Below are 27,082 nucleotides of genomic sequence, written 5' to 3' on the forward strand. Positions count from 1 at the left end.
CAAGAGAAACTAGAAGCTAGAGGATACACATAGTATTTGTTAACTGAAATAACAAACGAACAAAATATGCATCTAAAGTTCTCACCCTGTCCATCACAACTCCAAACTCAATTTTTTCTAACTAGAATGACCTCTATGGCTTTGCTCATTTGACATAAAAATGGAGACACGCTCTCAAAGACATGAGGAACTCATCCAAGGAAGAGATGTTTCATGTATAAACCTGGTGCTAGATAGTAAAGTGATGCCACATTAGACAAGAAATAGTCATATATCTCTAGGAAAGAAGTGCAACCTTTCATCACTTGAAACTTCAAGCCTAAATACCCTTCTCATCGTAAACTGACTTTGCAGTCAGCCTTGCTCAGACTTTATTATTTTCAGTAAGTAATTAAGACGTGCTAGTGGCAGCCAGAAGAAATAGAATTAATAGTAAATATCTTCTTGTATGTGTACCTAAGTACAACCTACTGAATGGTAAGAGCTCCATAGCACAGACAAACTGAACCTTCCAGAAAGTAAGCTGCTTTTTTTTGGTAAGTCTCTTGAGATTATGTCATGCCTCTAAGTTTCCCTGAAATTTCCCTGAAGCGGTCAGTTATGGCCTTACTTAATACCTGCACCTGGACGCATACTGCCACAAACTGTTGCATGACATCAATAATTTTATGCGTAATCTTCAGAATTTCTTATTAAAAAAACAAAAAAAAAAAAGAGAAGAAGAGTTTATTGCCTAGGATAGTGTTAACTTAACAGAATTTGAAATATTTTACTTGACTGCTGTTCATTCTTGTTTTTCAGTTCTCAAGTTTACATCTTTCAAAGACCGTGACAATCATAAATGGTAGCCAGGGCTGGTGGAAACAGAAAAAGGCCAGATCACACATACTCCCCTTGAAAAGGATGTGGCCAATCTTTCTGCAGTGAATTCTGCAATATTAAAAAAAGTTTGTGCAAACACCTAAAAAGGTACCCACAGCCTTAAATCCTACACATTTCACAGCAAGATACTGCCACTCCTTTTAAGTTGTAGTTATCGTTCTATCCCAGGTAGCACTGATGATCTGGAAAGTATTCAGCCCTATATTAAAATCATGAGATAATTTCTTCATTGCAGCAGATGAAAACCCTAGTAGCATGGGAAAATTCAAGTATTCAAGTAAAAAGTATTAATGCTTCAGACAAAATATTCCCTTTGGGATATTTAATAAAATCCAGATTACATGAACTTCTGCCATCCTTAACAGCACTGAAGAATACCTTAACTCTGAAAGTGGTTCTATTTAATTAATTAGGTGAATTTTAAGACATTTAGAAGACTACAATGCTAATAAATATTAGCTGCATTGGTACTTTTTAGTAGGATTGTTATACAGAGCTGAGCATGGCATTTTGCAATTGTTTACAATTACATCTTACTTCACAATCATATACAACTACAAAAGACTTCAGTGTTTCTCTGTCTCAGATGAGAGTTTATTAGTATTAGCAAGAAGCATAGGAAGTTTAGGTCAAGGGTTACTACAACAGCTGGAGTCTTGTTTATAGTTACACAGTAAGGCAAGAAAGTCACTTTGGTAAACAGTAAGTAGCCTTGCTTTGTCAGGTTATTTTGAAGACTGCATCATCATCACCATCCATCAAGATGATAAATTTTGAAAATCAGTTACACAAGAACAGAAACTTAACGAACAACCCCCAAGTATCAACAGCAGCAGGGCTTCAATTCTATTCACAGGAAGAAACGTCATTTCTTACCTCGTAGGTCCTGGAATTGATGGGGATATGCTCTCAGCCAGTTGCACGGCAGCAGGAAGAAGGTCTGAGATGTCCTGATCTCCAGATCTTTCTATGCTGTTTTCCTGAGGGCTCGTTTTTAAACTGTGCCCATTACTGAATTCTGAATCTAGTGGAGAGCTCTAGAATGAAAAAAAAAAAAAAAAAAGAACAATTTAAATAGCTACTGCTATTTTGGAGAACACATAAGCTTAAGGAGTTTTGTTCTGCCCACTGATAGACAACTGCTGTGGTAGATTTCACTACTTTGATAGAACTTGCAGGTTCCAAAGCCAAGCCTTTTTTTTTTTTTTTTTTTTTTTTTTTCTTAACAACAGAAAAACAGAAGGAAGTGGTTGAGCCAAAAATAAATACTAGGAATAGAAGGGGGAGAGAAAAATGCAACAATTGTTCTAAAGCAGCCAGGGCCTTTACTGACCCAAGGAGGGTATCATCTTCTCTTTTTCCGAGCTTGGCAAATACGTCCTTGCTAAGCAAGTTTAAAATGAGAAAGGATGGAAACAGGCTATAAACTTTGACACTCGTAATATTAGCAGTATCTTTGGAGTCAAGTTAGAGATAAAGCCAATGTCAATCAAGATCCAGCACTTGAATCCAAGTCCAGAGTCTTTTCCTGCCACTTCAACGAAGCTCAGAAAACCTCTGAACTGAAATGGAGGGTCCGATTCTTCACCTTGCTGCCTTTCCATAATAACAGCTACAGGAAATGCTGCAGTTTCTGCAGTAATAGCTACAGAAATGCTGTTATACAGATGTGGTAATGCTGCATCACCTCTTGTCAAAGGTAAATATATACTAGGGATCTTCATCCATGGAGACATGCCTTTACATGCGTGGGTGTTTCATTTTGTTTTGTTTCTATTGCAAACCATTGGTTTTGCTCCAGGGAGGAAGAGCGTCCCGTGCAAGTGCCAGGGCTGTGACCTGTGGTGTGCCCGCGGATCCCTGGGGTTCTACAACACCCCTACGGGTGGCACCTTCCTGCTGAATTCTTTTTGGCAGAAGTATCTTTAGAAGGCAAAGAAGAGCTGGTAAGAGCTGCTTTGAACAGTAGCTGAGGATGTTCTTCAAGTACAACAAAAGAACTGGAGAGAAACAATTAGTGTAAAGCAAAAATGACAGCTGAATGAAGAAGCTCCATTTCAAATCCTCTTGGCACATCAAGCAGCAGTGAAAGAGGAGGAAAACTGCTTCATCAGATCACCCTCAACATACAGTCACTGTTGTTTTAATTCTTAACTGTCATTGTAAACAGCCTCAGGCACATTTAATGTAAAGACACATAAGCGTATATACTGACGACCGGAGAACGACTTCAGAATAGTGTCACAGATGAAAAGCACAGTACACAATTCCAACCAACCTCTTGAGGTTTTTTTACTCTCAATTTTTAGGTTTATTTTATTCTAGAAGTAGTCAATAAATTGCAGAAAGCTATTGTTTACCAAATTACACTTCTCTGCGTGAACATGGCGTGGTCTCACACAAGCAAAGGCTTCTTGCCACCAGAGCCAGGAATGGGAGACACCCAGTGGCCAAGAAAAGCCCATGTAATGAGCAATTGAAAAGGTCAGGGCATACTGAAAATATAAAAAGACTTCCTTTAGACTTAAGGCAAATTTGATTAACTCTCATATCCTCTGCCTTTCCCCGGAGGAAACCCTTCACTGCCGCTTTGTTTGCAGAAGTCTCCTTTATCACACCGCTTTCCGCTGGGATAGACCAAGGGCTCTTGGTTTCACAATTATTAAGCACTTACCCAGCATGTGCTGACATCTGGCATTCAGAATATTTATCTAACTATATATGTTGGCCCCAAAACCACAGTATACAGCAAAAAACTATGAGAACATCAAGATTTATATGAGGAAATTTGTTTCTTCCAGCCAGAAAAAAAAATTATAAAAATAGACCTTAGTTAGCTTATAGGGCTCTGTTTTGCTTTTGGTCTGTTTTGGGCAGCCTTGCCTTTGTTTGCATGAGAAAGTTGGCGTGGAGAGCTCATTTCAGCATGCATACATGTGTGCAGAAAGAACGAACTATGAAAAAATGCAGTATTAAATTAATTATCAGGAAAAAACCCCAACCAAAACAGTGACTTCTGAGACCATACATGATCATGCTGAAGAACTAATTCTTTATTTTTCCTCCTTTCTGCTACCACCATCTCAATTCTTCTTCAGCTGGTTTGGGTGGTGGGCCGGAGGAATACCTCACAACTCTCTTCAGAAGATGAAGAGCTGCATGTTTTGTCTCCTTCTTCTAAAGCCTCTGTCATCTTCCATGGCAGAAAGGAATACAACAAAGAATTAAGTCATTAACCTACTGCGCTCTTAGTACCCACACAGTGCTTCTAATTAATCTCTCTTTCACAAGATCGGCCCCTTCAACCAAGGGCTCCTTTAGGTTACAGTCTTCTGTTCTACTGACCTGTGGCCATCCCGCTTTTGGAGCCGCAGTGTAATAGGGATGCCTCTTGCACACAAATCGCTAAAGTAAAACTCCTTTCTGTGCCGAGAACCAGTACCCTTTGGATTGCCACCCAGAGCCACGAATCCCACGAGCCGCATGAGAACCGATAGATCATCAGCAACACGAGCTCCGCTACGGCATTAGAAAGAAACGCTTCCCATCAGCCTGGCGTATAATAAATCCAATAGCACATTGCTACCAAAGCTCAACTACTGCTAATAAATACAAGGAGACCTAACTCAGTGGCTACATCTGCTGGGTACTCACAAGGCAGCAGTACAATTATTTCAGGACAGTTTGAAACTGTCATGTGGAATCAGGCTAATTTGTCACTGACTCCCTGAGTCCAACACTTCACAGGACACCTTGGGGCCAGAATCATTCTGGTAGAAGCTTGTTGGATTTTACTTCTACTATTCATCTCCGTAATTCACAAGTTAACTACATAATATCGACATTTATGTGTCTGCTATACCTGAACACCTCATCTCATCAAAACGAGGATGTTTGCACATCAGACACAGAGAAGGGCCCACGTCCCAGTGATTTTATCAGCCATCACACCAAGTCTTACTGTCTAACCAAAACCACACTGTGAGGAACAGATTGAGAAGGCAAGGAGAATCATCACAGCAAAACAGGCTAGTTATATGTGCACTATTCTGACGACTACTTTTAACATTTTCCATAGGTTGTTGGGGGGGGAGGCTGGTGGGTTTTTTGGTTGGTTGGTTGGTTTTGACTTTTTTTGTGCGTTCTTAAATAGTTTTGTGATTTCAGGGATCTAACATTTTAGCAGTTAAAGTTCACTTCCCAGCTATCCCTAAGCAACTGTCACAGGCCATAGAAAAATCTCACTTTTGTTCTTCCAGTTCCAGAAATGACCAAAGTTAACATATATTAAAACAATCTTTGCAACATAGCTCCTGTTGGAGCTAAGAGGAGTTTGAATTTTTCATTTTCCCTTCCCTTCCCTTTCCTCCCTTCGCTGTCAAGTGTTTGAATGACCAAAAAGCACAGTTGCCATCTCACCTAGTAAGGCAAGAGCACACATGGCCAGGAAAGTGTATTTTCAAAAGAAGCTCAAAGGAGGAGTTTAACAATAATCTAAAATAAATCTTAATGTAGGTATTTAAATGTAAAAGGAACTAGTAATATTCCAAGATATAGGAAAGCTTTATATATTGGTCTTTTACATTTAATGTATTAATTTAATCATCACAAAAGAACGTGCTCTGTGAATCTAAGCCAGACAGCAGAAAAACATAATTCAATTTCTCTATCAAGTTTTTCAAATTTAAGCTAGTTATGCAAATCAGGTGCTGAACTAGCTTTGCAGAGCACGCTTTTTTTATTTTTAATTAACATCTGTGAAAACAATTAGAAAGACTATGTTTTGGTTGAAAGTGTCATCAGAAAGCTGCTGTTAAATAAATTACTTTTGAGGTTTCAACACATACAGCCTCTGAAGTGATTTACTACAGAAGCCTGCAGCTAAATTTTCTCTATTTGTTTCAAATGTAGCATGCTCCTTTTTGAAAAGGATTCTGAGATTATAAAAAGCAACTTAATGGAAAGACTTAAAGAAATAATTATATTAAAAATCAGAATACAGAGGTTCTCAGCAGTTTTTTCTTTAAGTCTAGGATAATTTAAAAAACCCAACAACAAACAAACCAAATTTGTCACAGAGACTATACAAACACCAGAAGGAAAACTAAACAGCCTATACTTTTTTCCTTTAAGCCAGCATACTATTTAAATGAATAAAATTGATTTTCCTGAAATATGAAATGTAATTTCCATTAAACCTTTCCACAGGCATTGGACTCTGCAAGAACAGAAAGCAAATCTACAGGATCACTTTATTTTCCTGATGACTTTGAACAGGAGCTTAAAAGTTAAGAAAAAAAAAAAAAAGAAAGAGAACTTCATTAACGCCGTAGCCAAAAGGATTATGTGCACTGCTGTACTCTGGCTAAAGTTATCATAGCAGAAAGAAATTCCTTCAATGCTACATGGGAGGCTGGTGTGAGCTCTGCTCCCAAACACCGCCTCTCCCCTCCCGGTCCCAAGCCAGAGCCTGGTGTTACAGCCGTTCCAGAAGCCTCGTGCCCCTCAACAAGGCATCAGCCTCCGGACCACAAAGCACAACACGGGGCTGGTTTTAAAACCTAGCACTCACGCTCAAACCCCTCCAAATAAGTGAACTTCCTGTGATTCCCCTTTCTCCTTTCTCTCAATAAAAGTTGTTTCCTTTTACATCTGCCCTCTGCAACATTCCTCCATTAAACACACATCCTTTTATAGCAGTCGCTGGAACATGCCATAGCTCTGACTAGCTGCAAGTAATCTTTGGAGTTACAGTAAGTTTCCATTCCCACTAACTCCCTCTGGTTATCGAGGGGGAAGCTGGGAACAAGCCTTTACAAGTCTCAATCAATAAACCAGAACTTACCTTTTCTTTTTCTCCACCTCTTCCATTACAAGTTGTTGTGGTTTGTTTTCTTTTTTTTTTTTTTTTTAATAGGGTTTTTAAAGTCTCCCTGCTAGAAGTGATGGTTGTTCGCTCCCAGCCACCACCTCCTCCGCGAGGATGGGGATCAGGCTGCGGCAGCGCAGGTGAACGCCGGGACGCAGAGCAAAGCTCGTCCCTGAGGCGCCCGGGCTCCGGTTTCAGGATCAACCGCCAAGCTGACCGCATCGGCAGGACGGACACGCGGTCCCCGTCGGGGCCACACACGTCCTCGCACATCTGTGGCTGAGCAGGCTAGCACCAAGCAGAAAAGCACGCACACGGCGCTCTTTGCAAAGGTTTCGCTGCAATGCTTTGCAGCCATTGCTCATTTCGCTGCAGGACTGGCTGCAGAGAAAGGGAGTGAGAAGTGGTTCATCCACAGCCTCAATCGATAGGCTGCTCCTCGTTATTTCTATTGTGCTTCAGCATTAAGTCCATTCCTTGAAAACAGAACTGAGATGCCAGAAAACGGCTTGCTGTGATTCTTAAAGCAATCAACAGTTCCTGAATGAGCCTGCCCAATGCCCTGATACCTAGGAATATCAACAAGATAGGAAAAACCTAGTCCATGTCAGAAAAGTGGACAGAAGAGAAGTTTTCAAGGTTACATCTTTCTAAAGACAGAATTGTGCAGGTCACATGGTTGGGAAATCATATTTTTAAAACAGCTGCTGCAAGTCTTTGTAAGAAATAGCAGGTTTTAGGAGCTACCTTTTTGCTCTTCTGATTTTTTTTTTTTCTGTTCTGCAGGGACAGTAACTGAGTAGCAAATCAGATTTTTCAGTCTTTATGTCCTTGGAGAACTATTGTTTCTCTATCATTTGGAGAAATGGTACCAAAATAGATAAAAATTAGATAATGAGTGGATATTGCCTTAACAACCCAAAATTTTCAATCAAATCGGCAAACACTGGTCAGCAAAACTACTGACCACAGACAGTAACAAGTCGGTACCTGGCATATTGGGCCAAGCTTGAACTCCACGTGACAGTTAAGATCTGAAGAATTACAGTCTAACTCCTCACCTCGCAAGGGAGCTAAATTCTGATTTTAATAAGCAACTCGGGCAGCAATCTGCATTATTCAGCACCCACCCCTTGTTGAGAGTGGCTGGAGTACAGCAGTTTAGAGAAGGGGATGACTGCCATGATCACTTCTTGGTTTTTTGCCCAAACATCACAACTACTTATTAGCTGGATGTAATTATGACATGATCAGATGCAAAAAGCAGACTCTTTCCTTAAGGGAGATTCTATATAGAATTTTGCAATTACAGTAGATTTTTTTCTTTCATCAGTAATGTTGTAATTTGCTATTGCTTCTGGCTTGGTTTATTTGTCTCTCACCAGAGTAAAATTTTACGTTCATGCCTTTTCTAATTAAAATCCTCAAAGGGACAGGCACGCAAAAATTGGCTTTGGTGGAAGTCTCATTTAATCTGCTTCTCACAAATACAAGAAGCAAAGCAAAATGTGATATGGTAACAACAGTATTTGAAAACTTCTGGTTACAACATTCTATTGTAAATACCTACGACCTTTCCTTAGAGAAAAAGGGTTGCTTTCCCTCTTAAGAAATACCTACTGAAATGACTCTGGCTGCAAACGTAAAAATAAACACTGGGGGGGGTGTGTGTAATTATATATAGTCACCATCTCATCCTTGGTTTAGCATTCTTCACAGAACACACAACTTCCTCTCTGCTACAGCAAGAACAATTCAAACCTTCGGGCTTCATTGTTCACGTTTCTGACCCTTCTGATCCACTGAGGGCACTAAACTGTTTACGTTCAGATCTTTGTAATGTCAACCTAAGCGTCTTCTCAACAACTTGCTGCTACGCTTGCGCCTCAGTCTGTCTGAACGTATGTACGTAGCACGAGTCTGCGCTGGGCCAAATGAAGCGTAGCTACGTAACTGCTTCACGGTTCTTGTTAACCTCATCTTTCCATCTGTTTACATGTGGTCTGTGTCCAGCAGGCAGAGGAAAATTCATAGTTATCCTTGTAACCCCACTAGTCTTGCTGCAGCTTCTTATTTTCCTTTGTCCCCTTCCTGACAGCTGGATGAAGGTCTGATGAGTACCTGAGTTATTTTCTTAACGATGGCAGGTGTATGACATATAGGAGGAGAGAGAGAGAATAAAGTTGATGATCTTGGGAACAAAATCTTCATCACATAACTTGCAATTTCAAGGCAATATAATTTTAGCTAAAGCAGCTTTCTGATGAGTCGTTCTCAGCAGCCTAACAATACAACACTTGAGAAGATGCTGTTAGATTTATATGAAGAGATATTGGGAAAATCATTTCCAAGCTGAGTTCTAAACTCTGTTGTGCTCCCCAGCCAATAGTGTATGCTTGCCTAAATTTCTAATTACCCATAGCTGTGGAAAATGTAAGTCCAACACTTTCGCATTATTTCTAAAAGGAGAGATGCAGTAAATAATTACAGAGGATCTTTATAAATATAAAATATTTTTCCTTTTCATCTGTATCCAGGAATGTACATTTCCCATTAGTAATGGTGGTGGCTTTACAGATGTGAAGGAAGCTTTAACCATTAATTCAGAAGAGAAGGAAGAGCCTTCCATCTTCCTTTTCGCTATGCTTTCAAATTAAGAACCTCATCACAACTTTGGAACTTTATTCTTCTTTCATCCCCCCTCCTTCATTCACAGGGAAGATGAGAACAAGTATAATTCATTGCAGTGAGAAGTGTCCCAGAATTTGCTTCATTTGCATAAACGGACATATAATTCTCTGAAAACAGACAATGTTCTTTTTGTGTAAACTCAAACACATACTTGGCATTACTGGCGTTACTCACCATAGAATATTGGGCCAGTAGTAATTAGCATCGGAAGTAAGCATTAATGACTATGGTGACCAGCAGTATGCTAGAACTACCTAAGCATCAGTATTGCGCACGCTGACCTGCAGCCAACTGCCATCGACACCCCGTTGTGGGCAAATGTTGACTGAAAGGATGGGGAACAGGTCTGCTGTCCTGTGCACTCCTGATGTGCAGTGGAGGAAATGGAAGGAAAAATGAAAGAAAATAATGATTTAGAGAGTAAAAGTGGTGAATCATGCGGACACAAGAAACTCAAAGAGAAGCCCATGTATGGTAACAGCGTCCCTCATTAAAATGCTATAGGCAAAATTATTATGCAGAAAATTGGGAATGTATTTTTGTTCCCAGTTGAGTATAAACAATGGAATGTAAACAGATGTTATTGCACTATTCAAAACGTATGTAAACACACACAGTATGAGCACCAGAGCTCAGAGGAAGTTGCCCAGTTATCATCTGTGAGAACGGAGACTGATGGCTGGGGAGCTGCTAACGTGCCCAGTGTGTTCTCTGCTGATCCCCATAATATTGGGATCTGAAAGAAGAACCATGCCAAGTTACTAGATCCATCATTTCACACAGGCATAAGGAAGCTGAAATATTGGGAAAGTAATAATGCAGAATATTAACTGCAGCAGTCAGATTCGTTCATAATAATTAACTGGAGAAACCCTAGCAGGAACACGGCATGACGCTTCGGACAAACAAATAGACTCTTCTGAAGCTATGGCCCCTCTGGCAAGTATGCATGGGTTGTCTATCTTTCACACATTTCGCAGTAGACAACAAACAAGAACAAAAAAGATAACCATACATTATTATGATTTATGTTTAAAGAGAAATGGACAATAAGACAAATGTGGAATAACCAGCTTTGGCTATTTACTTATTCAGAAAACAAAGAAGAAAGGATAAAGCAAAATATATAGAAATAACTTATGTAGTAACTGACTTTGAAATTCCCTCTTCAGCAGTGGGGTAAAACACACGCTGCTAGGATTTCAATTCAGCAGCAGTTTTCACCTTCAAAGAGCTTTACAATTACTTGGTAACCGACTTTTCTGTAATCATGAGAAAGGCTGTGAAAGATGACAGCTCTCCTCTTCAGAACTCTGAGTGGCAAGAATTAAAACCTGGGTTAAAATTATTACATATTAGAAAATCCAGCCTATTCGAGCTTTAGAAAACTTTCTGCTCATGTTTCCAACGACAGAGAACTCCTTCTGTTTTTTACATCCTTCACCCACCCCTTTAAAATGAAAGCAAAGACGTCCTGGTAAAGGCATAATTCTAGTAGATGGGAGACCGTGACAAAAAAGAGTCGTGCAAGTCAGTATAACCCTGCACCGTACAGCCACTTTGGGAGCTGGTCCCCCAGTTAACTGCACAAACCCCTGGCGCAGCACGGACGAGGCTGGGCTGCGGCGCTGGTGTGCTGGGCTCACGCTCCTTCACGCAGACCGTGTGCCTCACGCTGCCAGATTTTTTAGATAGCAGATAAGCTTTTTTGGTCCTGGCTGGCTTGGCTTTGTTTGTAAGTGGGGCTTTATTAGCTAGCACCCGAGCCCAGACTATCAAGACTATCAAGGGCTGAGGAAGTGCACAGATACATCAGTGTCTACAAAACTATGAGTCTTTTCTTTTTATTATGTCCATGTGATTTGTGAACATTTGGCTGTCCAGAAAAGTCAGGGAAAAGCCCGAGGACAGACCTTGCCATTCCTCTACACCATCAGATGCATTTGGATGAACAAAGAAAGATGTGTCCAATGGGCAGCACCATGGCCGAGACCTTCCAGAGTTCCATAAACTGCAGTACTTTTCCTGGCTTCCCTTAAAGAATACTTCCTTAACTTCCCTGGTATTTTCTCCGCTAAAGGCTGGATCTCAAGGGTCAAACTGGGTCAAAATATCTGTTCTAGATTGTTTCTTCTTCAATTTAAACACATTTCACATGGAATTTCGCTTTTCAACGAATATGCATCTTAAAAATAGCTTATATTCAGTTTGGCATAATCTGTGCCGCTGACAGAGACCCTTGTTTGGAAGCAAGCTTTGCCATTCTAATCAGGCAGGGCACAAACCTAGAATCTCTCAGCAGTTTGGACTTTGTGCACTGTTACAGCAAAACAGAAAGTGGTTACTGTATGTAAAATCCCATTGTTAAATATACTGCTGGCCCCAGCCTCGTTTTATCTATTTATTATCTTTGCTCATTCCTACTAAATTTAGATTATATTTTCCTCAGAGGCATATTGGGTATTTACTTTACAAGACATATTGGGTATTTACTTCTTCTCTAAGTGCCTACTACATTCTTCATAGTAGCACATTTTTTCCACAGATCTTCCCTCTTATTAAATGAGTTCTAAACTTAGCACGGGCTCTCCCATCTTTAATGCAAACCATGTGTGCAGCTTCCAAATGACTCAGCCGAGAGCCAGAACCGGGCAATGGTGTTCTCTGATAAATACATAAATAAAAACAACTCGTGTCAATTGGTACTGAGTATAAGAACAACATCCACTGAGCTATTTTAATTGTGTTAGAGTTGGAAGGAAAGCCAGCATGCAAAGAGGGTCAAACACAGGCTGTTTCTCTAAAGCATAGATTGCTACCAAAGAAAAACGTTAAAAGAAACCAGATTTTTTTTTACAACTTGCTGAAAACTTAAATGCAGCTGCCTTGCAAATTTGCAGTCAGTGTCAAAAAACCAAAAGGCAGAAGCAGATGCATAAAAAAAAGCACAGCCAAACTTGATGCTAACATTCTGAAATGCAAACTATGCAAACCAGTTTCATCATCCACTACCTGCTGTGCTCCTTGGCTCGGTGGTACAAGGATGACTTTATTTGCATTGGGAACTTCTGACTAAAAACGAACGTATTTAAATGTTTCAGTGACTATATGAATTTGGACTATTCATTAAGCAATACATTTTCAATAGCTGTTCAGCAGATTAAGTGGCTTTTAAGATTTTATAACTACTTCTTGTTTTTTCTCTGTCAATAGTGACTTTTAAAGTAATTTGGTTTCCTAGCATTTATTTCGTTTTGCTTTGGGGTTTTGTTTAGTTGGTTGGTTTTTTTACAATGTGAAATGGAGACCAGCAGCTTACTTTCCTTATTAGAAAAGAAGAGCTTTTAATTAAATTTCTTAACAAATTCAGTAACTTTTAAGTAAAGTCGTCTCAGCCTCCGGAGAACTCTTGAAGAAATGTATTTGACTTTCAAAAACTTCCTAAGTGAAAGCTCTACACATTGGAGAAGAAATTCTCTTTACTTAGTTATAGGAATTTACACATTCCCCTCTTCCCAAACCCTGAAAAAAGTTGGGACCAAATTTTGGGCTAACGATACAACTGGGCCAGAACAACCAAGAATTATAGCAGATTTTTCTTCTAAAAAAATCTTTACGAAAAAATCTGGCAAACTTGTAATCCTGATTCCCTTGAAAGGGTCCGCTTTGCAATGCACAAGGTACAGCAGATCTGCTGAGACCCGAAGTGGAAGCAAAACGCACCCTAACGTATTTTATCATCTACCGTAACATATGGAAGAAGAGAAGATGAAACACATTCTGGTATTTTAACCGTTGAAATTAGATTAATTAAAACCTTTATTCAAACTTATATCAACATAATAACTTCTAATGTAATTGTACACGACTAGCCATAGCATATGGGTTCCCTTCATTTCAAGAACTGAAAAATAAATCACTGAACACCAAGATGCATTAACGAAGCACCCTTCTAAAAGGGTTCTAAAGAGTGTAAATTCCTGGATCAGCACACATCGTTCACTTCTGAACAGGGAGTAGCTGCTGTGCGTCAGGGCTCCGAGGGCACCCCAGGCATCGCCTGGCTCCCGCGGCCCCTCCCCACCCAGCCCATGGCCCAGGACCCCATTTCGGTTCCCCTGGGGACGTTACCCCAGCGATGCCATTGGATGTTGGTCTCCTGCCCGGCCGTCGGCCCCGCTGAGCCGGGCTGTCCCATGGGCTGACATCCTGGACCCGTCTCGGCCTGTCCCTTTCTCCAGGGATGTACCTGGTGCCTGGAGCTGGGGCCGCCCCCGGCTGCCCTGCGCCCTGGCTGGGGAGGAGGGACGAGCCAGCCCTGCTCACCCCGTGGGCATCGCCCATGACTCCTGGTCCCCGGGGAGCAACCACCCGCACAGCGCCCTGACGCTATGTAGCAGTGTCACTGCCAAACAAACAAACAAAAGGTTGCCTTCAATTACCATTAATGACACTTAAATAGGAGCGTAACTGGGAGGCAGAAGATGAATGTGGGGTAAGCGGCCCTTGAAACCAATTTCTGTAAGGTTTGCTCTAGGCCAGTAGGGAAGGAAAATGCAATCACATTGTCACACTCACCTGATTTTCTGCACTACTGTTCTCATTGCCCATTTTGATGCTGACGTCCAGTATCACACACCAATTAAAGACAGATCACTGAAAGAAAAGAAAAAGGTCTAAGTCTTCAGTAAAAAAAAAAAAAAAATCAACAACAGCCCCTGGAAATTTTGGAGGAATGTCATCTCAGTCACTCTATCAGCTTCCTCTCCTGACACTCAGTCTTACAATGATTTTAAGTCATAAATCAGGGGAAGGTAACTCCTAATGCTTTTATTTCATAATGTCTCTCTGCTGTCTTCCCTACATTGGCTCCACTTATGCTGAAAGACACTCCTTGAAACTCAGCTTTGTTACTCTCTTTCTGGATTACCCCATGTCATTTGAGCAGAAAGGCATTCTCCTTGCCAAAGTTACTTTGGACGGACAGCCCATATGAAAACCGTATTTATTTAACTGTACTCAAACCACTTGTACTTCTTGGAGATCCTGGACTGAGCTGCACGCTCACGTTGTCAGAACCCGAACGTTAAACCTGACCATTACTGTAACAGAAACAATTTTCCATATATGCACTCAGCTTTAAGAAAGAGTAAATGGGTTTTTTTATCTTTATCACTGGAATCGTACTATGCTTTTCTTAGGCATTATTCTGCTTACAATATTATGATTGAAACACATTTTCTTTACACATAACAGCACCTGCCCGCCTTAATTACCACTGGTTTTACACTAGTTCAACCCTAATTATTTAATTTCAAAAAAAAACCTGAGAGCACTAGAACTGCAACCGACAGCTCGGGAATTAGTGTTTCCCCAGGCATTACTAATTTCTGTATTTTTTTTGAAAAGGCTACTCAATAGTAAATGTACGTGATCGAGATGAACATAGACATTTACTTCTTGTTCTAGACATTTTATTTTGGAGCTCAGGAATTTAAATTCACTGTATTTATTGTATTACTGGATAGGTGAAAATTACACATGCTCTTATTTTTTTTTCCCAAAGAATGTGAGATTGGTCTGTGGCATATGTCAAGAAAAACTCCATTACAGTCCGCCTGTAAAAGAAAGATTGCACTTTGTTAGCCAAGGAAACCATACAAGCTTTTAAGGAATGTTATTACTTATTACCACAGCACACTTTTTTAAACTTGAAAGATTATTTTTCTTCACAGGAGGCTTGGAGAGAGAGAGAAGTTCGGTATTGTGCTTTTAAGCTATGCTCTGTTTAAACTTGAGTGTCTTCAGGGGATGTATTGGTGCTTGAACTTGCTCCTGTTGAAATCACTGGGGCCAGGACTGCACTTTTAGCGATTACTTAGCAACACGCGGTTTTACCTGCTGAGATTACTGCCAAATCCTCTACTGTTTTAAAACACTACTGAACTAAATTAAAGACCGCATGTAATATTTTCAAAATCACTATACCCCAAGTATGAAGTACTCCATCATGAAGCGGTGTGCACACACAAATCTTGTCAGGCCCAGCTCAGTGCAATGTTCCAAGAGAACAGATTAAGATTATAATATTTTAAGCATGTGTTGATATAACGAAATACTCTCACGCTGTTAGAGCAGCTAAGTGAGGTTTCAATGCACAGGAGAGGAATAACTTTCCTACAGCAATATGCTTCCCTCAAGGGCCAGCACATTTCCCTAGGAGCGGATATCCTGGCATTTCGGTGCCACTGACCTAATCGGCTTTTCTGTTCCCAGCTCCTTCTCTGTTTCCACAGACATCATGTGGAAACACCAGGAAATTTACAGCTCTCAAAACTGTCCCCTCACAAGCACCTGCAGTAATACCATAAGCTGGGGAATGAACGAAACTCTCCAAGTCCCCATGGTTAATTGGGGTGGGGTCTTGCATATCAGTAGAGGAAAATGCAAATTTTGCTTATCAAGTTCTTAAATAGATTAGCCACTGTATGACATAATGTTACTCTATTTTAGAGTAAATTCACTGTAGCGCATAATATGCTCTCAATGCTTCTGCGCCAACTCAGCAATACTGACTGTTAAAAACAGTAACTAGTAATAGAGGCCAAATTTGTAATATTCCATTGGGAAAAAAAAATACTTTATTTACAGTTTTTTATTAAAATGCACAGGGATCAAAGTAGAAAATTGCAAAAGCATGGCAAAAGCGCTAGCTATCACAAATCTCCACTAACATATCCTATCACACTGTCTACTTACACTTCTTTTTCCCTAGAGTATGAAATTTCACAGTCACGCAATTCTCACATTACCATCTGCTTAATAATGAAGATAAATGTCATAAATAGGGAATAAAGTTGTTATAGATTCTCCAATAATGAGACAAGTTATAATAATAATAATGCATGACTTACATTGCAGAGTAACTAAGATAACTTTTCAGATTACAATGCTATTGTAATCCTTTTTACATGCATTATTTCTAAAACGTTTTCTCAATCCACAAGCATTACTTAGGTTGCAAACTACAAGCGCTTTATCATATGTATAGAATTTCAAACAAACATTAAAACCATGTTAAAAATCCATTCATTAAATAAACATAGGTTAACCAAAAGATAATCTTTCTCGTCTTTCTATACTATCTTTTACAATTTACATGTCATTATTAAAATTATTTTAACACTACGTATCTCAAAAATTGCTCACTAGTACCAGATGAGTCTGATCAGCCTATAGAGACTTTCGTACACGTACAGTAAAACAACTGAAAGTGAGCGAGCGAACGTTTAACTTCACACTTACATTCCAGGATTAATCTGGCAGCTTTGGATTCACTGACACTTTTAGAGCACGTCTTCAAACCATTCCTTCCATCTTCACCTCACAAGTTTTCACCTTATTTTCCTCCTGCTTCTCCTCAGACTGACATGAAATGTAGGCTTCCTTTCAGGGACCCACCTTCATAACCTGCTGAACAACCAACTTGCCTCCACCCCGGGCGAAAAAGAAAACAAGTTATACTTCCTCCACCCGGGCCTCCCCCTGCTCCTGGGAGAGTGCTGTGGCTCTGCATGTCATAAATTGAGTACTAATGTTTTTCACAAAAGCAACCCCAGAGAAAATGGATTTTGGTTGAAACATATTTCACTTCCAGTGTTTCTTGGCCAATGGTATGAGCTGTGCTTCCGGTGCTCCAGAAATTGGTCAGTGAAATGGTATCAACAATACATTGAAGTTATGCACGTGTTTTCAAGGGAAAATTAGTATTAGGGGGAATATCTATGCGGCATTTTGTTTTCAAGTTTGTTTATATGTTTAAGTTTGTCTTTCATTATCTCATATTACTCTTGCAAGCTCTCAGAAATACCTGCTAACAAATGTTGATATTCCCGTTCAGGTTATGCTGAAATCATTTCCCATTTAATCATCCTGAAGGGTGGAGACATGACAAAAACCCTTTGAAATGTGATGTTGCAAGAAGTACTGGTTTACGGGTGAGCTAATTGTTATTATTAATGCTCGTTGTCCGCTCCAGCAATGCTTCCACAACGGGGTGCTCACAAAGACAGCTGATAACAAAAGACAGTGTAGTTACCAGTAGTGGCAACTCCAAGGGATTAACAAGTTCCTGTAAACACCAGTGGTGCTTGTTGGTGCCACACAGCACAGGAATTGTCAGCGGTGGGTTTCCTGCACCTTGCAGAGCTGCTGGGCAGCATTACTGACTCGGGCATGGAAAATTCATCTCTGACATGAGTAAGAGGCAGGATTTCACAGGGTAGCTGTATGTTCTCTGCTGGCTTTCCCGTGGTTGTTCTTTGTTCCACAAAGTCTTGGTCTACAAACATCTAACTTGAAAACATTAGGCGTGTGAAGAGCTGGCATGAACAGTTGCAAGGTCAGGGACTAGATGAGCAGCTCTGCTTTTTTAGCCCTTCTTTTTTGGTGAAGTTGGTGATCCAGCAATGCAAGTCTCCAGCGCTGTTATACCACCTTAAACCACTGTTACTGATCAAAGAAGAACTCCACAGATCAGAAATAAATTACCTGTATTCCCTGAGCTTTTTCAGGTTATAAAGCTAAGGACCTATGAGTGGGTTTGGTGGTGTGTGGGTAATACAATATGTGAAATAAATCTGTGCTATACCTCTAAGAGTTCAAGATGGAAAAGTCAAGATCTATAGTGAAGGTCAGAAACTAAAAGCTGTGGAAGTCATTGTCATACCCCCTTTTCTCTGGTCTCCTCAGCCTACTTCAGAATCCAGAAAAGCTGAAGTTCATCAAATCAAAGTTTTAGTATGGTCTTCCTTAGAAAACAAAATAGGGCCATTGTAAAATTCATTGCCTATAGACAACAAATTATGCAATGTTTGTGTTTAGGCTCCCTGCCATGAATTTAAGAACAGGGATCCTGTGGGAGCTCAGGAAAACACAAGCCTGGTAATATATCCTCACTTCTGCTAGCCGCATTATTTCCTCACAAGCAGAAACTGAACTCATATTTGGTGCTGTTCCATTTCTAAAGCTAAGGTCAGAAAACGCCACAAAGTGAAAGTGAAGAAGCTGCCTTGCAGAACAATTGTCTGCCACAAACTTTGGGGAAAACAACCTTCTGGTAGTTCATCACGATTGTGTATTTTTATCAACACGTGCAAAGGAGAATCCCTCTGGCTAACCTTGTGTAAGGTTTGCAAAGCCACGCAGACAACTTCACTACTGCCAGAACCATGAGCCATGTGAAATGAGGAGAGCGACACAGATGCTAACAGACAAACGGCAACCATGTTCTCTGATCTCTGGACCTAGAACAACTCTGTCTGACAACACTGACATTATATCTTTAGGTGAGTTTTCTGACCCACTCTTGTGTCTAAATTAGGATACACTTGGGTCCTATCCCAACTGTCCCAAGCAACACCTATTCGCTGCAAATTGTTCCCACCTACGCAGATGCTGCTCTTCTGCTCTGTTCCAGTATGAAGTCAAATCAGTTTGCATGAACCACTAACTGTGAGAGCATTCCTCATCCTCCGATGTCCCCATTGATTCTCTTTGATTTGGGAGATGTACTCACATAGGGCTGCTTTACCGTTATTTGCTGGAACTCCCCTGCGGTTCCTCATCCACGCTGCACGCTCATCCAGGGAGGCTGCCTTCTCTTGATCAAAAGATGATCTAACCCAGGAGGACTGGAAGACTCAAACTAGGGGAAAACACACCTCAGACTTAAAGGTAAGCTATGTAGTGGATTAATGAGTTAGACATTTCAGTAAGATCCAAGTAATTTGTCATGAGTGATCAAATTTAATCCTGGTATACACAGTATTTAGTACACTTTCCAACTACACACTACTCAGATACGTTACAGTACGTGCTACCTTAGGTATTTATATAAGACAATTTAGTTTCAGCTCATTTTACTTTATGGTATAAATACTGCCAAAGTAAGACAAAATGTTTTTATGTTCCTCACTTTCACGATTGATACTACACGTGGAGCATTGCAAGGCTCTGCTGAAGCACCGAGCATACCATTCCACACCATCTATTCTCATAGGCAAGAGAAGAAAGGGAGGGTGTTCAGCATTTTGCTCTTCTCTGATCTCGATGTAACTAATGCAAAATCATTCTTAGTTTCTGCCTATTACAACAATATCCTAGAGATCTGCAAGAACGACCTGTGATACTCCTTCAGCCCTTGTTTTCTCACAAATTCTAAAAGAGCAAATATCAAGATCTGGGAGGGAAAAAATAATCTGAGAATGAGAATTAGTAAACACGTAATGATTTAAAAGTGTACAACTTGATGGGAAAGATGTTGCTTAGCAACATCAGCAGCTGGATCTGCTGTAAAATTGTGATGTTGCTTGGCAACAAAAAGCTGAGCTGGCCTTTTGTGAGAGCTGGGAAATGGTGGGTATCCTTTTTATCCCTTAACTGCTTCTCTGGAAGACAAGGGTCTCAGGTAAGTTTTGTGTTTTATCTGCCAGTCCCACGAGGATGTCACAGCCACCTCAGGGTGTCTAAAATGGCTCTCAGTGCCTACCTCTGTGGATCTGAATAATCTTTCTCTTGTGTATTGACTATTAAATGTTTTGAGCACATGTACATTCCCTTATATTTGCACTGATTGCAGATGTCAAAGTAATGCAGAGGACTTTTTGTCTTTAAAAGCGATGCCAAAAGTGTTTTGCGAAATATATGATCCAAAAAATAACATCCAAGTACTGGAGCATTTCTCCTTCCAAACCACATTTATACCAGCAGTTTTTCACCCGATTCCATATGCAGCACTTGAGTCAGCGGGAAGGCTGTTGATCCAGATGAAGCACGCAGCTCTGTGCAGTGGCAGTGGCTCTCTGTCCACATGCAGTACGTGGCTATGGGGAGCTGCAGAAAGGCTTTGTATTTCAGTTCCTAACGCCACAACCAGCTAACAGGGCTTGGGAGCTATAGAGGAGCCTGACCCACGTAGCTCACTTGGTCAGTCGGTGCCTGTCATTGTGCAGGACTGCAAATGATTTCCTTATTATTATTGCCTGCCTTTTATAAACAGCTGATTATGATTTATGAAAAATATCTCACCCACACTTGTATTGTGAGACATACAGGACTGTACGATCCAGGTCCGTAGCCAGCTTGGCAGAGTGCACGTGTGTTGTCACACTCTAAATGCACAGTCATTCACTCAAAGTGAAGGATCTCTGTTCCTAAGCCTCAAAGATGAAGCAGGAAGAACGTTACTCTGACTTGGGGCAAAGTTTTGGAAGGAGCGGTGGGAGGTCTGAGGTGACGGGTGGATTTTCAGAACCTGCTGGCTCTCTGCTCCCAGAGCTGTTCTGCCTACTGTGGTGTCCAGTCACAGCACTGGGAATGGTGGGATGCAACTCAGAGACAAAAATCCATGTTATGTTCAGGTGGAAAAGGAGACATAAGTGAGGTGGGGAGCAGTTGGTTTACAATCTCTCTGCAGGCATGTACGAAGCATGGGGAGAATGCCTCACAAGGCGAATTAATTCTTGCCTCTTTTCAGGTTCATTCTTCTTCAAACTATTTTCCTTGCTGTCCCCTCTGTAGTGTTTACTGTTTATTCTGTCCATGCATTCCCTTTTTTCTCCTCCCTTTGGCCAAGATACTCAGTGGAAATACAAGGGAGAGCAAAGAGCTGCCATAAGGGGTGGTTTTCGGAGAGCTGAGGAGAATGACAGAGAAGAAGCAGGGCGTAAAGCTGTGCAGAAGGTAAGAGATCCCTTCCTTCTTGTTCTCCTTTAGCTGTGGAGTCTGAACCAGCTGTCAGCAACTGTTTCTCCCTAATTGCAGACGGCAGCAGTATTTCATCTGCTTTCTTGGCCTGAGGTGTGTGTTGACATGTCAGAGTTGGCAGGTTGCAGCTGCTTTCTGGGCTTCCTGCTAACGCGTCCTTCATGCCCACACAAACAGCGCAGGAGAGAACTTGTTCTTGGGCTTCTACAAAGCCTCCAACACTCAGAGGCTTTCCTTGGGCTGAGGGGAGGATGCTTACTGATTTTTTGTGCTGGCCCAACACAGGTACATAATCTTGTATACACACACTCACACACATATATACATGTATGTATTACATATTATGTATTTATAAATACATACATCCTATACAGATGATATCCTTCATCCTCAGAGACCTTTTAGCCTGAAACTGGTTTTTCATAATCTGATGATAGTTGTTTGATCACTGGGTGAGAATAAATTAGGTTATAAACTCAGCTACTGAATAGTTAGCAGTGAACAATATTCTCACTCCGGATGTGCTGTGATTTATCAGTAGTGAGGGCAGGCTATGAAAATAAGTCCCTCAGTAGACACGTACCTCAAGACAACTTGGTAATAGACAGACCAGGGTTAGGTTTCAGACTCTAATCCAAGCAATTATACTAGATCTCTAGACTAACGCTGGGAACTGAGTCACTGACCACTGAAATAATTTTGTAGTCAAGATAGTGTTCATAAAGCCATGAATCATTGTTTACAGATGCTGAAGTTGGATGAAAAAATATTTACTTTGAAATTAAACTGGTTGAGTTTCTTCAATCTTCTGCACTTGAAAATAGTTATACTAAGTAAGCACAACACTTACATTCATGTACTATAAATATTTAGGTAGGGTTACTTTTGCAAGTTCTTCACTGATTCACAAAGCAGGATAACATTGCCGACATTTTACAAAAGTAGAAATTGAGTGATTAGGCCATTAATATATTGTAATCCTGGACTAAACAGGAAAACAGGGCTAATGTTCAGCCCTCAGAGTACCAGTACAGAATGAAAATGATTACTGATTTGATTTGGCATTGCTATTCTGAAAGAATGTTATTTTTTACATGGAATATGTACTGAATGAGGGACTTTTCTCAAGGATGTTACACTGATTTACTACTGATCTGCTCCACTCTTGTGGAGTACTGCATCCGGCTCTGGGGTCCCTGGTACAAGACAGACATGGAGCTGTTGGAGTGAGTCCAGAGGAGGTCATGAAGATGATCAAAGGGCTGGAGCACCTCTCCTATGGAGACTGACAGACAGGCTGAGAGAGTTGGGGTTGTTTGGCCTGGAGAAGAGAATGCTGATGCCCCATCCCTGGCAGTGTTCAAGGCCAGGCTGGATGGGGCTTTGGGCAACCTGGGCTAGCGGAGGGTGTCCCTGCCCATGGCAGGGGATGGGACTGGATGGGCTTTGAGGTCCCTTCAACCCAAACCATTCTAGGATTCTATGATTTAGCCGTGCACAAAAAGACCCCATCACATTTCAAGGCTAATCAGGACTGAAATACTTCCTTAGGCTTATTTGTAAGGCCAAGAACATTTTTGTGCACAGTAACATCACAGAGGTATCATTAAAGATACCATAAATAAAGAAGAAAAGAAAAACAGTAAGGCTAAAATAATTTTTATGTGGTTTTCAAAGGATAACTGCGTAATAACAAGACTGCTTCCTTACTGTCATTACCATTGTTTCATCACTGTTATAATATTTACAATGAATGTAATGAATGAATGTTTAAGATGAATATGAATGTAAATCATAAATCTGTTTTCCCCCTTGACTCTTTTGATTCAATTAATCAGGCATGCAAAACAAGGTTGAGAAGTCAGTTAAAGACAGTCCCTAAAGTTTTTATGATGATCCGGTGATGATGACTGGTGCCTAAACTGCATTATCCTACTCTAAATTGGAGCTCTTGATGTTTGCCTTTGTCGTAGCAGCTTTTTAAAAAGATGACCTAATGCCATGTTGGTGGGAAGTGGTCCTAGTGATCCATGGTGGTTCGTGGAGATAAAGTTAACTAAGCTGCTCACTGTTGTTACAGATGGCACAAGTCTTCATCCTTTTGACAGACATAAAGCTAATCAGCTTCTCCTAACGACAGATTTAAACTCATATAACATATTGCCTTGTCCAGCTGAGCCTACACTATTTATAGTCATGTTATCATTTTCCACTAATATAAACAATATCCTGTTTCAGAAGTTCACTCTTAATTTACAGGTGTATTTTTCCATTGGCATTTCTTTATCGTTAGTGAATATGTTAGATGCAGGCTTTGCAGTGCTTTAACTCAATTTCAGTTTTGATTTGGGAAAGGTTCCCTGGAGACCGGGCTCACAAAATAATAGTTGTTATACATAATTAGGCACTATATTTATATTTTTAAGCAGGGATAGTAATACTGAATGAAAATTTAGGAAGAAAAATTTCAGAAATCAATATTGCAGCAAATGGCTTCCTGAGTCTGCAACAGCCTCGTTCTTAAAGATGTGAATTTCCCCTTTCATGTCAGTAAGATCTAATTATGTTTTTTGAACATTGCCATAGTTATTTTGGTTTTGGTCATTACAACAGACAGAACTTGACAGATGAACAGATGAAATTTGATTTTGCTGTTGGTTTCTATTTATTTATTTGTCTGCTGTCATTGAGCTGTTCTTTTCATCCCTAAGAAAATAACAAAAGGTAATAAAGTGAATGGAAATAAGCAATATTGCCCCAGTTCTCCAGCTGCCCCTATGGTCTCTATAACCTTAGCACGCAGGGTTATCACTGCAGTCCAGTGACTGGATTCATATTTGGATGTGGACTGAAAAGTAAAAATGGCAGTTCATTGGGGTGTAAAATCCCAAGAGTCAGCACTGATATCTTGATGATGGCAGAAGACCAGTGCAATGGGAAAAGTGGCATGCAAGCTGTTTAGCTTGACAGATTTTTGTTTGAGATTTCATCTTTCCGATAGAAATATTACATGTTTATGCAAGCCTTATGACTGTCTCTTTAGATATTAAAGATCCAAGTGCCTTTTTGTACTGCACATCCTTGACTTGCTTGCAAAAAACCACTTTTGCCCGTTAAAGCAGGAGCTAATGTTAAAAAGAATGTCGGGGCTGATGCTATATGCATATGGCACTTTTGTCTCCCAGTTACATCAATTGTTTTTAACTAATCACAAAGCACTTTGAGATATTAGTAAATGGAAGAATACAAAACTTCTACTCTTAATGTGAAACCATAACAGAATGTAGGGAACTAAGTATCAGTCACTAGTACCCAAAGAGTGGATACTAACCATATTTCAAGTCAATGGAATGAGCACAAAAAAAGGCCTACGATTGTTTGTCCAGTTTAAAGTTCATGTATGATTGGAATATATACAGTACCACCTTCCCGAATTAAAGGACTGAAGTGAATCAAGATTGGTATCTTCTTTTATCCAAATGCCATTATTTTTCTGTTGTATGAGCAAACACTTAAAGGTTACTTGGTGAAGTCTTGTACATCTGGAAAAGAATAATATTCTTCTCTGAAAAGTGTGATAGCCTATAGGTTGAATCGAACCTCTTTAAATTTCAGATGTAAGAACAGAACTTGGCATAGAAAGATATGATGAGACTGTAGGATATGTTATGCAAAAGGCTGAAGCACGATTTCCAAACCCCTTGAAATCCTTTTACCAATAGAAACAGTTTAATAGTGCCATGGTTCAAATATTGGTTTTGGGCTGGCAAGTCTTCATGCAGGGACTAAATGTTAAGGCTAGTTTATTAGAATGCAAGAATATCTCCATGCTAAGTGGTCCTGACATACATCACCTTTCGATGTGAACAGTGCAATGCGTTGAGAGCCTACCAGAGAAACTGAAAAATAAAATAAATCCCCAACTTTATGTAGACCATGAATTTAAACCTCCTGCCCCCTTGCATCATGCAGAGATTTTCATATGGGTTCAATAAAACTCTGCAATGGTCCAAATTTGTGGGTAAAATCAGCTCTTTCTCATAAAGAAAGTGGTTAAGTATAATTTTCAGTTTACAGTTGGAAGTGGCATGGAAACTGTGAGTAATAGACAATGTAACAAATAGGCATACAACTTATTCCAAGAGTTAATAATAATTACTGTAGTTTCAATTGTATCAATATGCTGCATATGTAATACACAGACACACACAGAAATATAAACCCAACATCTTTATAGTCTAATCAAAAGCTTTTTTGTGAGGATGAAAAATAGGTCAACAGCTCACATTATACTAGGATAATAGTAACAAAAGTGAAAGACGGCTATGTATAATACATCACACGCAGATCCCTCTGAAGTGTTGGAGGATTCACAGTCTATACCATGTTTAAAAACAAAATGGAGCACATTAAAATCTAGGCATGCAAAACTATGATGTAAAAATTAGGATTTTGATACTCATGAATTGCTTTTTTTGTACTATTTTCCTTTCCCTTACTGCAGCCATCTTTGTGCTTCTGGTTTGACCAAGAACCAGGAGTGCTAGCTGGATCACATGCTTGCTGTGAAACCAGTGAAGTAAACGAGTCTGTCAAGTCCTAACTAGCATTTTATGACAAATTTAATTTGGCAAGAATTTGTAGTTCAGTATTTTGTCAAACTTGCTGAGCCTTGTATATTCTGTTTAGTACCTTGATCGACTGATTATATTTTCATAATATCTTGCATTCAGGAGCTTCTAATGAAAACATACAAAAATTAAATCAAACTTTGTTTCACTCTGCGATTTTTAGAAGCCAGTACTTAAAAAGGATTACGTCAAGAAAAATAGAAACTATAATCTGTGATGGCTGTCAGCAGTGCAACTCTTGAAACCATTAGTTGCTGTAATTGAATGTAGAATCAACTGAATTTAACCTATTTATTTAGCTTTAAGCTTAGATGATAGATGCAGGGTAAAATTTTACTCTTTTCAGACTTGTTGGGACTTAAGGGGCTTCTATAAACGTTCCACTGGCATCAGAAAACACAAAAGCTGATCTGAAAGTCTTCTGCAGCCTGAGCAGTGGCTCTCACCTCCCTCAGAATGAAGGCCCATCTTTCCAGAAAAACGGTCAGTGGTGAGCTTGAAAGCTTGGTTCCCTCACTGAAAGAAGCAGCACAGCACTGACTGAAAGCTGCCTGGTGTTACAGATGAATCATTCTCTAATACTGCCATAAAATCTTTCCCTAATCCTGCCATTGTCTACTACTGCCATAAAAGATGATAGATATAAGAGAATTTTAAAGAAAACTTGAATTGACAAGAAAGGAATATCCTCAATATTCTTCAAAAATACCTTCCTCCCATCCACCTGAATGGAAGTTGCCCATGAAGACCGGGACCCACCCACAGCCTGCAGGAGATTTCACAACCTGAACCTTACAGAGATGTTTCCCCCTCGGCCCCCCTCTGCTGCCTACTCTGGAAGCTCTCCAAACTACTGCTGCTCTATTTCTATCCTGCTTGCTTTGGATCAAGCCCCACAAAATAACAAGCAAGCAATTTACAATGTAAATCATTTTTTGTATAAGGGGGAAATGGTCTGCAGGCATACCTGTGAGTATGAACTATAAGGTTGGAACTAGGGGCATTTATCTCATTTCTTTTTTGCAGAGTGGCTTTGAACAGATGTCCTTTCTGATCAGCCCCACAGACCGGTGCCCATGTGACAATCCAAGCACATCCAGTCACTGACAGCTTACTTTACTGATAAAATAACCAAACTATAATATAACTTAGATCAGCTTAGATCAGCGTTTTCCTAGACTAGGTTGCTTTTCACAGCTTGCCCTGGGATTGTCAAAACTCTTGATGAAAAGTAGAATCATAG

General features: G+C 40.2%; 1 protein-coding gene across 2 annotated transcripts in view; it reads right to left on the reverse strand.

Annotated features, from left to right (window-relative positions):
• The window catches only part of TACC2 (transforming acidic coiled-coil containing protein 2), a 143,306-nt gene that overhangs the window by 114,469 nt on the left and 1,755 nt on the right, over positions 1 to 27,082 (reverse strand). The window contains exons 2-5 of one of the 2 annotated variants that reach the window (XM_054831853.1): positions 19,035 to 19,148; positions 14,021 to 14,098; positions 12,455 to 12,514; positions 1,759 to 1,919 (exon numbers count right to left, since the gene is read on the reverse strand). In XM_054831853.1, coding sequence (XP_054687828.1) covers positions 1,759 to 1,919; positions 12,455 to 12,514; positions 14,021 to 14,053 — 254 coding nt within the window. In that variant the 5' untranslated portion in view covers positions 14,054 to 14,098; positions 19,035 to 19,148. Of the gene's footprint in view, positions 1 to 1,758; positions 1,920 to 12,454; positions 12,515 to 14,020; positions 14,099 to 19,019; positions 19,149 to 27,082 lie in introns of both variants that reach the window. The other variant, XM_054831856.1, reaches the window with a different exon arrangement.

This window comes from Grus americana, chromosome 7 (genome assembly GCF_028858705.1).
Source record: "Grus americana isolate bGruAme1 chromosome 7, bGruAme1.mat, whole genome shotgun sequence".
Classification (NCBI taxonomy): domain Eukaryota; kingdom Metazoa; phylum Chordata; class Aves; order Gruiformes; family Gruidae; genus Grus; species Grus americana.